The following is a 12,746-nucleotide window of genomic DNA, read 5'->3' on the forward strand; positions in this document are numbered from 1 at the left end:
CGAATGGCCTCCTCCTGTGCCATAAATTTCTATGATTCTATAATTCTATGACTGAAGGAAGTGCCTCTGATGGTGAAGCAGAGGGAGTGGAGAACTAGCAGTAATCTACAGTTGGGATACATGCAGAGATGTGTTGCTGGAGAAAAATTCTGAGATGAGGTGAAGTCAGGCCATCATCGTGATCATTTTGTATCTTCTCACTCTCCCCTTGGAGAACAGTGTGAAGTAGTGGGAGGATCCGCAGGCTGATTAACAGTCTGACAGGCCACGACGTGAACGCTCCTTCCATGGCCATAACCATCTTTAGACCAGCCGATAGGGTGGTTAGTCCTATACGGCGGGAGGGTTTTATGGGCTCCCACAACCCATACAATGAGGGAGGACCATCCACACCCACTGGACGCGAGTATCCTGCTGGATGTCAACCCAGAATTCAGAGCTGGTGCTTCGACTCCACTCGCCAGGACTGTCTGGAATGGGGTTCAAACTCTGCACCTTCTGGCTCAGAGGCCAAAGGCTCGTTCCAAGTCAGGCCATGAAGGGATTTGAAAATGAATATGAAGAACTTGAAATTGATCAAACCTGCTGAGCATCAGTAAGAGAGAATTGGAACTCTGCTGTTGTCTTGGCATTGGTGGCACTTTACTGTGTCTACACTAGTGCTGGTTATTACCAATTGATGATCTATCTTGCCTCAGATAGCAGCTTTGCAACAGTTAGCTCCTTATTTAGGTTTAGATCAAATGTTCTATTGTACTGAAGAGCATTACTATTGCAAAAGTACATCATCTCCAGGGTAAAGTAAACCTGTCTCACATGATCTAGTCTAACATCCATTAATTGTTCAACAATCCAAAATGTGGTGAACTCTCTTTCACAATAAGAGGAATGGCCAACACAAATGTTTAGAAATATTGAGACTTGGCTGTTATAAGACACTTATCTCTATTGTAAATTTTCTGCCTCTTCCTGTTTAAAAGTCTGTAGGAACATGAGGCCCTGCTTTCACAGTTGATCTGTATTGAAACATCAAGAATGAGTGATATTTACCTCTGGGTTGTGTAGGACCTTTGGGCATTTCGTATCATGAAGGGTGTGTTTTTCATGGTCTTTCTGGTGGCCAATCTTCTTATCTTTAAGTTTTGGAAAAGACTGTTTCCTCCTTTGATACAGCACTTGAGAAATACAGCCATGGATAATAGTAACTTAGAGCGATTATTATTGTATACTTGGGTAAAGAAGCTTAATCTGGGGTCAGCTGGAGGCCATATTGACTCAAAAAACAGATCAGTGGGGCATATGTGACCAAGCTGCATAGGAACTATTTGAAGCAAGGCAGCAGTTAATGAATGAACTGGCACTAGTTCCTTGGCATAGTCAAGTCTGGCATAAAATAGTGTTGATCTGTTTGTTTCAAATGTTATGCGCCTATGTGGGCAAACATCTTTATTTGTGTGGTGATGTCATTGTGTAAGTAGCTTTAAGTCATTGGCTGAATGCAACTCCTGTGGGGCGTGGGAGTACTGGAGCTGAGTGGGGGGGCAGCTGGTGATTTAGAGCTGAATTGTCAGTCCTTCCACTTGGAAACAGGGCAGTAGCTCCAGGAAAATGGTGGGCAATGACTTACCGCCCCATTCCCATCATAACTGTGCCCGCGGCAATGTTCACCAGAGCCTACGGTTCACCAGGCCTTACAAGCACAGCCTTGGAAATAGAAATCGGGAAAGTTGTAAATGGGCTGCCGACTGGCTATCATCCGCTTTACACTATCGCTCAAAGTCAAGATCTACCTCTTTGCCCCTACCTGACCCTGCAAGGCTTTGTAATCTCCATAAACACATAAACACAAGATAAGTGCACCTTCTTTTATTGCAACTAATTTCATCCTACTCTTGCGGATTGTACTTTCCCAGGGTGTATAGATGTGATCTCTCCATGGCCTTGCACCCTCCCTATCTCTGTAATCTCCTCCAGCCCTACAACCAATGTTCCCTGTAAGCTGTGCGGCCGCGTGGCTACGCAGCGCTCCAGGGACACCACACAGCCGGCTTGCCGGCTTTTCAATGCAAAAACCGCGCATGCGCGGTATTTTGAATAGCCCACACAGCCCCTTAAAGGGGCTGCACGGCACCAATAAAAATTACAGGGAACATTGTCTACAACCCTCCGAGAGCTCTGCATTCCTCCAATTCTGGCCTCTTGTGCATCTCTGATTTCCTTTGCTCCACCATTGGCGGCCGTGCCTTCTGCTAATCTCTGGAATTCTCTCCCTAAACCTCTCCGCCTCTCTCTCCTCCTTTAAGACGCTCCTTAAAACCTACCTCTTTGACCAAGCACCTGTCCTAATAGCTCCTTATGTGACTTGGTGTCAAATTTGACTGATAACGCTCCTGTGAAGCACCATGGGATGTTTTACTACGTTAACGAGGCTAGATGTTGATTTTATTTTTCTTATTCTAGTGCTTCTCCGAGATGCAACCTCCGGGCCAATGTCACAAGAGGTGGTTGACTGTTCTTCTGATACAAAAAGCTCATTGGATTGAGGTGACCCTCTGCTCATGGCAGCTTAATCCTGGGAAGAACCTGCTGTGGCAGCATTTTCTTGACGTTCTGCATGGGTAGACTGGTCTCGCCTCCTATCGGCCAGTTGCGGGAGGGGAGAGGCAGAATGTCTGACATGTGCTGCTGTCTGAGAAATGGCAGTCTCATGGAGGTCACCCCCGGCCATCATCATTGCCCTGGGCCCTGGTTATTTTTGTCCACTGATTAGCGGAATGGCTGGTCCAACGGCAACTATCAGATCCTGAAATCTCTGAAAGGCAGCAGCCTGCATTCCGCCCCCAAGTGACTGAAAGCCAGTACAGAGGGTCCTGTCTAATGAGTCTCCCACTGCCAACAGGGCAGCAGTCTGTACTCCTTTGGAGGCAGAGGGGCTGTGGACTCCAGACTCACGCCTGTCAGTGACTCAACATCCTTTGGAGACTGAGCTCAGAGCCTGCATTTACGTGTGATGTCATTTGAACATCCTTTTCAAGCGAGTACTCTTGAGTACTCCCTGATCTCAATGCAATGACAAATGAATGGGTGTAGTGTTCAAGAGCAGAGTTCGACAGATTCATTATGCAGGCACGTATGTTGCTATACTTAGAATGCTCCTTTTTGATCACCCACAATCTAATTTCATTTACACTAGATACACTGGATAAAATGATAGAAATCTAGGACCTAAGAAGCATCTTTGATGTGTTTTCTTTTAAGACATTGTTATGTGGTGGTATTAATATTTGCCCTTTATCTCTGTAACCCCAATTTGGATAGAGCTCAAATAAAATAGACTAACCAGGGTGGCCTGGAAGTTTGAGCAGTGGGAGTGCTTGACTCCCAAGAATATCGTAAGTCCAGAGTTGCCTGAAACTCCAGCTCTCTTGCCTTGCTCGGGTGAACATCGCCAGCTTTCATCCAGGCCACTGAACACCAAAAGGAGGCAAAGTGCTGTAGCTCTACGGAAGGAAAGTTGACAAAGACCAGCCTGATTCTTCAGATCTCTTCCTTAATAATCAGCGAGCTATGTTGACAACTGCTCTTGATGTACAGAGGGCAATTCTCCACTGCCAGCCACCCGTTTCTTGTCTGAAAAACGAGCAGCCTGCAATTATAAATTAGAGAGGTGGGACACCTCAGCTGTCCAGGGCCTGCCTGTTGCAGTTTTCAGGTGGGCCTGTAAATGGGTGAGCAGCACACCCATCTGAAGCAGGTGGGAGGCGGCTTAAATATGCAAATAGGGCTCCTATCCCTGATTGCAATTTTCAGCTACAAATGGGAGGAATGGGCACCCAGTTGTACCAGGCACTGAACAGCCTTAAAGGACACTGAGGTCAAAAAACAGCCCGGGAAGCTATTACATTTTTTTCAATGCTCCACCTGGGCTCCCAAAAAAACTCTGGGTCACTGCCGGTGCTTCCCCCCCTAGGCCCAACCTGCTGGCCAATTCACTGAGAGTCAGCCGATTTCCTGCCCTTTCAGAACTGGTGAACTGCAGTGAGGCACCCACTTGGCGCCTGCAGCTCGCTGGCGGCCTGTTAATGAGGCCCGAGCCTCGAAATGGCTCGGATCTCACGCTGGTGGATCGGTCGTACTGCCAACTTCACACCTGTTTTGAGCGCTACTGGAAAATCACACCCATAGTGTCATTAAAAATAAGGGGTGGGGGAAGCGATATAGACTAAAAAAAAATTAATTTGCTTTATTTCTTTAAGAAAATGGTTTGATAGGAATGTGGTAAAGCAATGAACGTTACAGGGCTCAAAATAAATTTTAGACCGGCTTCTAATTAATGTTCATCCTCGTCCTTCTGAAAAAAATCAGCTCAGTGAAAATACAGCAACCAGAAGAACAGAAATAGGTTGCTGGAGACAGGTTTATTGATGATTTTGAGTGTAAGGCAGAGATTTCAACTTTAGTATTGAATGCGGTGACTCATGTAAACAACATGTCTGGAAATTGTTATATTCCCTTCTGCATAAATGTATGATTTTGGATTAACATTCTTTTGCAAAGAACTGATTTATATCTCATGTCAGATCCAAGATAATCTGTCTGCTATTTCTACAAGGACATGAACTGAGCTTCAAACTGTCATAAGCCAGCCGTCATGGCTGTTATTCAAGAAAAGTTCAAACCAAAATGGAAACGTTGCTAAACTGCTTAGTCAGTGAGCCAAGAGTAAGTACTTATTAGGGGTGACAACGTGCACAATGATTGCTCTCTGACCCTTAGTAAATAATATAGATAGTGCAGTCATACAGTCATATCAAACGCCCACTGCTGAGCACTGTGAAAATAGGGATCTCGAGTCGGATTGTGCTAGTGATATATGCTGGCAGGAGGGAAAGGCCGAGATGTACCATGGGTGATTTAAATGTGTAGGTGGTCATGAAAGCATGCCAAACACTGTATTAATAGAGGAATGGTAATAAATGAACGACAGAGAAAAAGTGGGAAGATTTGACAGGGTGTAACCACACTCTGGGGTGCTAGTTTGGGCTACGTGTCAATTGAGAAACACAGGCGAAGGGCCAAGAGCCATAATTCAGGACTCCATCAAAGCTGAAAAGAGTAGGACAGAAGATGAGTCAAATTGAGAAGCAATAATTAGCGGAGGGTTTTAAAAAGCCTGCAAATTGTAAAAGGAAGGGGAGCCTGAGGGAAGTTAAGAGGTGCCACAGTTTTGAGGGACTGGTAAATAAAGGGGGAGGATTTGGTTAACGCTGAACTATGGCGTGTTGCCAGCTTGCACTCACCCCACTCTTGTTTGCCCCCTCCCCACCCCATGGACCGACCTGATGGTCACTGCCTGCAGTATTGCTGTGGAGCCAGGAGGAAAACCCCTGTTTCTCCTGGTTTCACATTCTGGTAAGTTAACAACGCCCATAGTTGAGTGCTAAAACTTTGTCTTCGGCGGCTTCAGCGGTCCCTTTAAGGATCGCTGGTTAAGGCCACCACTGAGCCCAGTTTTTGATGAATTTTGGAGATGGGTTCTTAACAGGCGTTGGGCCCCTCATTGGCATATGCAAGGGGCATAATGCCTGTTTGAGGCAGCTGCCAGAGGCGCCTGAATATTGCCCGAGTCAATATGGCATCAGATGTATATTAGGGGCCCTTGGGCACGAGATATAGCTGGGCGAAACAAGGTCCAATTTTGCCCCCAATGTGTTAGAATTGGAGGCAGTGTGAACTCAAGAAGCAGGCCAAGAAAAACAATGCTGTGTGTTTCTAAGAAATGTTTTACGGTGTTGCTAACAATGAAACCATCAGAAATGAATGTGTGGGTTATTGAGAATGTTGTAACCATTACAATAATTAAGTTACTCTGCTTGTCCTCATTATGACATGGTAGCTATGGATTTAATATATCCTAATTTTCAAGCCATTTTGTTCATTTTCTCTGATCTCTCCATATCGCACTATGTATTACAAACTTTTAAATCCCAGTAGTCTAAAGATGAATCAGTACTTTTATTACACATGAAAATCACTGGGTCTGGCTAAATAGCTTGTGTAGTCTTGTATGACAGTATTATTACAGATAATATTGTTCTACACTTTTATCAACATATTAGGATGTGTACATATGCTTAAGATATTTTATTGTAGCACAGATTCGGCCTCTACAGAGCAAATCAAATGTATTAAAAAAAAATCAGTAACATTGGTGCCTTAAATTTCTTGCTCGCAATGCATTAAGTTACAAGGGGGATCATAACGTGAAGTTATGATGGATTTGCAGGAAAGGAGGGTACACGCGAAGAAGGGTAAATATAATCCCCTTGACAGTAAGGAGATAAAGAAGGATATGAAAGCTTATGCCTGTGTCCTGCTCCACAGAGTTGCCATGGCAATTGTGCAAATGTGTATCTACTAACCTGCCACTGGCAGTGTGCCAGTGACCTCGCCACCTCTCACATCCAGTGCAGAGAACCTCCCCAGCAGCTCAATGGCCTGCTCCTGGTCTGGGCTGAGGTCTTTAATGTTGGAGATGCCTTCTCTGGTTCCGTGGCTGTCGAAGACATTGTGCGCAGGTTTCTCCTGCAACAAGACTGAGTGAATTAGGTGAAGGGTACTAGCAATTGGGGATTGTCTTCCCAATGGCATCATACAGCTGATCATAAAATCATACAAGCAAAGAAGGAAGTCATTCAGCCCATCGTGTCTGTGGTATCTTGAGCTGGCCATAGATGGAGACAGACACAGGTTAACTCCGTAACATGGTTTAATCAACACTTGCACATAAAAGCTTCTGCCATGAGGCAGCAAAAAACAAAGAGTACAACCAGTACAGATCAGACTTAACTCAGGAGAGCAATTGCCACAGCACCACCTGGTGGATCAGATTACACATAACCTCCCAGGTTACTACACTCCTCCCCCCTTAAGATTGCCGTATGCAATTCTTAAACAATAACCCTTACTAGGTGCTACGTTTTAACTAACCAGTATGCTCTAACCATGGTTAACCCCTGACTAATTTAACAGGTTTGTATAAGTCTTTCTGGTTGCTTGCAAATCCTTTGTGAACGTCTTAATTCCACTTGTGGTGGATTCTCAGATTCATTCGCACTTGAGATTGGAGTAGTCTCTGATGTTGGTTTTACTCTGTCCCGCTGTGGCCTGGCAGTACCAGTGTCCACTGGCACCTTATAAGCCGTGCTGGGTCCTGGAACAGCCTCCTCTACTGCCCTTTGTTCCATCTGAGGCAGTTCCCCCTGCTGCCAGCTGAAAAGCTGATCCACATGCCGACAAACCGCTCGACCATCCCCTAGTAACACGGAGTACGACACAGGTCCTGTAATGTCCTGGATTAGTCCTGATATCCATTTAGGTCCATAACCGAAGTTCCGGGTGTACACAGAGTCCCCTATGGCGAAATGGCGAGCTTTAGTATGTTTGTCATGGTACGCTTTTTGGTTTGTTTGTTTTGTCTCAACCTTGCTTTTGAGATCTGGGTGTATCAGGTCTAACGTGCACCGCAACTTTCTCCCCATCATCAACTCAGCCGGAGAAAGCCTCGTGGTAGCTTGGGGTGTTATACGATAATTAAACAAGGCTCTATTGAGCTTGGTCTCCAGGGTGTCACCTGAGCTCTTCCTCATGAGCTCCTTAAAAGTCTGCACGGCTCACTCGGCTAACCCATTTGAGGCTGGGTGATATGGAGCCGAGGTGACATGTGTGATTCCATTCCTTACCATGAATTCTTTGCTCCCTTCACTAACAAAACACTGTGCATTGTTGGATACAATCATTTCTGGAATACCATGCGTGCTGAAGCTGTTCCTGAGACAATTCAGTGTGGCATCAGTCATTGCAGAGCTCACTGGATAAACGTCGATCCACTTTGAGTGAGCGTCAACCAGCACCAAAAACATTTTGCCCATAAAAGGTCCCGCATAGTCTATGTGAATTCTCCTCCAGGGTTTGCTGGGCCACTCCCAGGGATGGAGTGGTGCCCCGGCAGGTGCTTTCCTCTGTTCCTGACATATAGTGCATGACTTTACCTTTGACTCAATTTCAGCATCCAAGTTAGGCCACCACAGTCCTTTCATTCTAGTCATTCCTGGGTGCGATTGATGCAACTGTTCCATCAAAGTAGAGCGTCCCCGCTCTGGGACTATGATGCGTGCTCCCCATAGCACACATCCATCTTGGACACTGAGCTCGTGCTGTCTCTGTCTGTACGGCGCGAACTCCGGTCCCTCACGGTGATCTGGCCAGCCTTTCAACACATACTCACGGACCCTTGACAGAATGGGGTCCTTGGCTGTCCAGCCCTGGATTTGCGCTGAAGTCATCAGGGGACTGATCTCCTGATCCAGCATCAGGACGTGCTCCTCAGGGGAAGTACTGCGAGGAGATTTTGAGAGGGGCAGGCGGCTGAGAGCATCCGCGTTCCTGTTTTCCTTGCCGGCTCTGTACGTGATCACATATTCATAGGCTCTTAGCATTACTGCCCATCTCATTATTCTCTGTGATGCCATTTGAGGCACCGCTTTCATCTCATTCAGTAAGCTAATAAGAGGCTTGTGGTCAGTACTGATTACAAACTTCCTCCCATATATGTACTTATGGAATTTCTTTACTCCAAATATAATGGCTAACCCCTCTTTATCAAGCTGTGAATAGTTCTTTTCCGCAGCTGTGAGCGTGCGTGAAACAAACCCGATGGGCCTTTCCGCTCCATCTGGCATGCGGTGGGCCAACACTGCCCCCACTCCATAGGGTGATGCGTCGCAGGACATTATCAGCTCCTTCTTCTCGTCATAATGCACTAACACCCTGCTGGACTGAAGTAGCTCCTTTGACTGCTGAAACGCTTTCGCTTGCTCTGGCCCCCAACGCCATGGCTCCTCCTTTCTCAGCAGTTTGTGCAGGGGTGCCAGCAGCATCGATAAGTTTGGAAGAAACCGGTTATAATAATTCAGGAGCCCTAGATAGGCTTTCAGTTCAGTCACTGAGGTGGGTGCCGGTGCATCCTGCACTGCCCGCACTTTCCCTGGTAATGGATGGAGGCCTGTGGCATCCACCCGATGTCCCAGGAATGTAACTTCCTTCTCCATGAAACTACACTTACTCCATTTCAGGCGTAGCCCCGCCTCTTCCAGCCGCTGTAGCACTTTGTCCAGTGTTTTTAAGTGATCCTGATCATCACTTCCTGTTAGCAGAATATCATCTAAGTACACGGCCACCTTTGGAATGCCCTGCATAACGGAATAGTCCGTTGGAATATTGCTGGGCTAGAACTGACACCAAATGGTAACCTGGCATACGTGAACAGCCCCTTGTGCGTGTTCACCGTGACAAACTTTTTTGATTCTTCATCTAGCAATATCTGCTGATACGCATGACTCATGTCCAGTTTGCTGAATCTTTCTCCCCCAGCGAGCGATGTTAACATGTCCTCCATTCTCGGAATGGGGTACTGTTCCAGTGATGATACTCTGTTCACTGTTAACTTATAGTCACCAGACACCCTTACGTTACCGTCGGGCTTCAATACCGGGACTATTGGTGCCGCCCAGTCTGAAAATTTCACTGGTTCTATTACTTTGTCCTTTAGCAGGCGATCTAGTTCCGCCTCAACCTTGGTTTTCATTGCAAAAGGTACCGACCTTGGTTTAAAGAAACGAGGCGTGGCATCACTGGCTACATGAATCTTGGCTGTGGCTCCCCTTAAGGTGCCCAGTTCATCCTTGAACACTAACTCATGCTTCATCAGCACTTCTTGCAGTGCCTCTGTACTGTCCTCCATTTTATTCATTGCCTGCCAGTCCACACTCAACTCACTGATCCACCCTCGCCCTAACAGGTTTGGCCCTGACCCTGCTACCACTACCACTGTAAGCTCTTTGGTGACTCCTTTGTGTTCCACTTGTACTTCGGCCGCCCCCAAAATGTCCACCTTCTGTCCTGTGTAGGTTTTGAGACTAATGGGGCATGTACCTAGCTCTGATAATTTTGCTTCCCCCCGTAGCTTGGCGTACTCAGTCTGCGACATTATGGTTACACTACATCCGGTGTCAATCTCAAACTTTACTTGACCTCCGTTCACTATCAAATACTGAGTGAGAGGGGGTACGTTGGGCCTTGAAGTGTCTATACTGTATATAGTGAAAACCTCCTCACTAGACTCACTAGACTCTTCCCCCTCTTGTATGTAATTTGCCCGCTTTGTGTACTTCTCCCTCCCCCCTTTAGCATGCTTTGCCCCTTTAGCACTGCTTCTCTCACTCACTGCCCTTTTACAGACTTTCTTTAAGTGCCCTATTTTTCCACAATTGTGGCACTTTGCCTTTGCAAACCTGCAGTCCTTTGCATAATGGCTTGTCCCGCCACATCGGTAGCAATCCCCAACCCCGACTGGTGGACTTTTTGCGCCAGCTTCCATCTTGAAAACAGCTCCTCCCACTGGTTTACTCCATTTCTCCTTGCTCATACTGTTTAAGTCCTTAATGTCCTTGTTAGTCATCTCCATGGCTTGTGCTTTTTTAAGTGCCGTCTCAAACATTAATCCTTCTTCTGACAGCAACCTTTGCTGTATACTGTCGTCGTTAACTCCGCATACTAGTCTGTCCCTTAACATGACTGTGAGCGTATTTCCAAAATTACAGTCCTGTGCGAGCTTCTGAAGCTCCTCCACATACTCAGTAACGCTTTCTTCCAGCCTCCTAATTAGGGTTGCAAAGGGGTGGAAAGTTTCCGGTAAATTTCCGGAAATTTTCCACGGGAAGTTTAGCTTGGGAATTTTGCCCAAAAAAGCAAATGCTAGCATAATATTGTTTTTTTGTATTTCTTTCTTTTTTTTCCCCACAGGTCCTCTCTTAAAATTACTAACAGAGATGGAATCTTAATTATTAAGGAATTTCTTAATCAATATATGTTTATCTTCTTACTTGGCTTGTTTTAATAATTATAAGTTTTGTGTGTGACTGTGAACAAATGTGTCCTGATTGGTTGGATGAGTGGATGAGCGATTAGCTCCCTCTATTTGTAATATTTGCATATCGAATTGTGATTGGCCTGCAGGCATCTGTAAGACTGCTATAGTTTTTTTAAGATCCAGGTTAGGGGTCCTGAGGGAAGTCATTTTGTTTTCTGCTGATGTTGTGATGTTGCAGTAAGTAAATCAGACTTTATACCAAATAAACCAGTTACTTGTTGAACTCTGTTGTCCTTCAATTTAAAATATACAAAATAATACACTATTGGTGATGTAGCGTCGTGTGTGTACAGGTCATGCTTCCATCACATGGAGCATCAGCAAAAATGTACTCACCCTGTTGCAATCGTGCTGATCGACCGCAGTTCGACACAGAGATGAATGCCCTTTATTTCTCTGCAAAGAACAATGCCACGTTTACCGTCGGATGTGTGGAAGCATTTTACCCCAGGCATTAAAGATGGAAAGACTGTGTACATGTGCAAACACTGTAGAAAGCCATATGTAAAGAATGCCACAAAGATGCAGCAGCATTTATCCAACGATCTTGGATCACAAAAGGTCTTTGCAGTAGTTACTGACAATGCTGCGAATATGAAGGCTGCTTGGGCTCAAGTGGAGGAGGCCTACCCTCATATTACGTCTATTGGGTGCGCAGCTCATGGGCTTAACCTGCTCAAGGGCATCATGGGTTTGAGAACCATGGAAGCACTGTACAAGAGAGCCAAGCAAGTTGCTAAGTATGTCAGGGGAAAACAGGTAGTTGCAGCAACCTACAACTCCAAGCAAATGACAAAGAACAAGAACACCACACTGAAGCTGCCCAACAACACTAGATGGGGTGGTGTTGTCATAATGTACAACAGCCTTCTGGAGGGTAAGGAGTCGCTGCAAGAAATGGCAATATCCCAGTCTGGGGATATGGAAACCACCATCAAGAAAATACTGCTGGATGATGTGTTTTGGGAGAGAGTGGTTAGCAGCCTTAAACTACTCTCACCAGTAGCATCTGCAATTGCTCAGATTGAAGGAGATGACGCTGTCTTGTCAGATGTTCTCAGGCTTTTTACTGATTTAAAAGAACAAATCAGCATTGCCCTACCCACATCCCTGCTGCTCAAAGCAGAGGAGAAGGCAATTGTTCAATTCATACAGACGCATCAAGAATTTTGTGTCAAGCCGATTCATGCTGCAACATACATGCTGGACCCAAAGCATGTTGGGAGACCAATACTTTCTGGAGAACAGATCAACAGCGCTTACAGTGTGATTTCTACCCTCTCACACCATCTCAATCTGGATGTGGACAAAGTTCTGGGAAGTCTGGCAAAGTTCTCTACCAAGCAAGGTCTTTGGAATGGGAATGGGATATGGGAATCATGCAAGCATATCAGTGCACATACCTGGTGGAAGGGACTTTGTGCATCTGAGGCCCTGTCACCTATTGCATCGGTAATACTCCAAATCCCACCTTCATCAGCGGCCTCTGAACGAAACTGGTCACTTTTTGGGAATACGCATACAAAGGTGCGCAACAGGCTGATTAACAAGAGAGTGGAGAAACTGGTGGCTATCCGGGCGAACCTACAACTTATTGAGCCAGATACAGAAGTGTCCACCACACAGCTAGACACTGACACAGAGGAGGAAATGGACACGTCAGAGCCAGAGTCAGAGAATCAGGAGGAGCAATGAGGAGTAGAAGACTCAGAAGACTCATGAGTAGAAGACTCAAAGGGACAAAATAAAGACAAAT

At 45.8% G+C, this 12,746-nt stretch overlaps 1 protein-coding gene across 1 annotated transcript in view; it reads right to left on the reverse strand.

The window, feature by feature from the left end:
• Positions 1-6,402: 6,402 nt before the first annotated feature.
• Positions 6,403-12,746, reverse strand: part of mtpap (mitochondrial poly(A) polymerase) — a 136,558-nt gene continuing 130,214 nt past the window's right edge. The window contains exon 9 of the mRNA XM_085987676.1: positions 6,403-6,585. Coding sequence (XP_085843802.1) covers positions 6,418-6,585 — 168 coding nt within the window. The 3' untranslated portion in view covers positions 6,403-6,417. The remainder of the gene's footprint in view (positions 6,586-12,746) is intronic.

This window comes from Somniosus microcephalus, chromosome 5 (genome assembly GCF_052327205.1).
Source record: "Somniosus microcephalus isolate GS21.2 chromosome 5, FLI_Smic_1.0, whole genome shotgun sequence".
NCBI classification, from domain to species: Eukaryota; Metazoa; Chordata; class Chondrichthyes; order Squaliformes; family Somniosidae; genus Somniosus; species Somniosus microcephalus.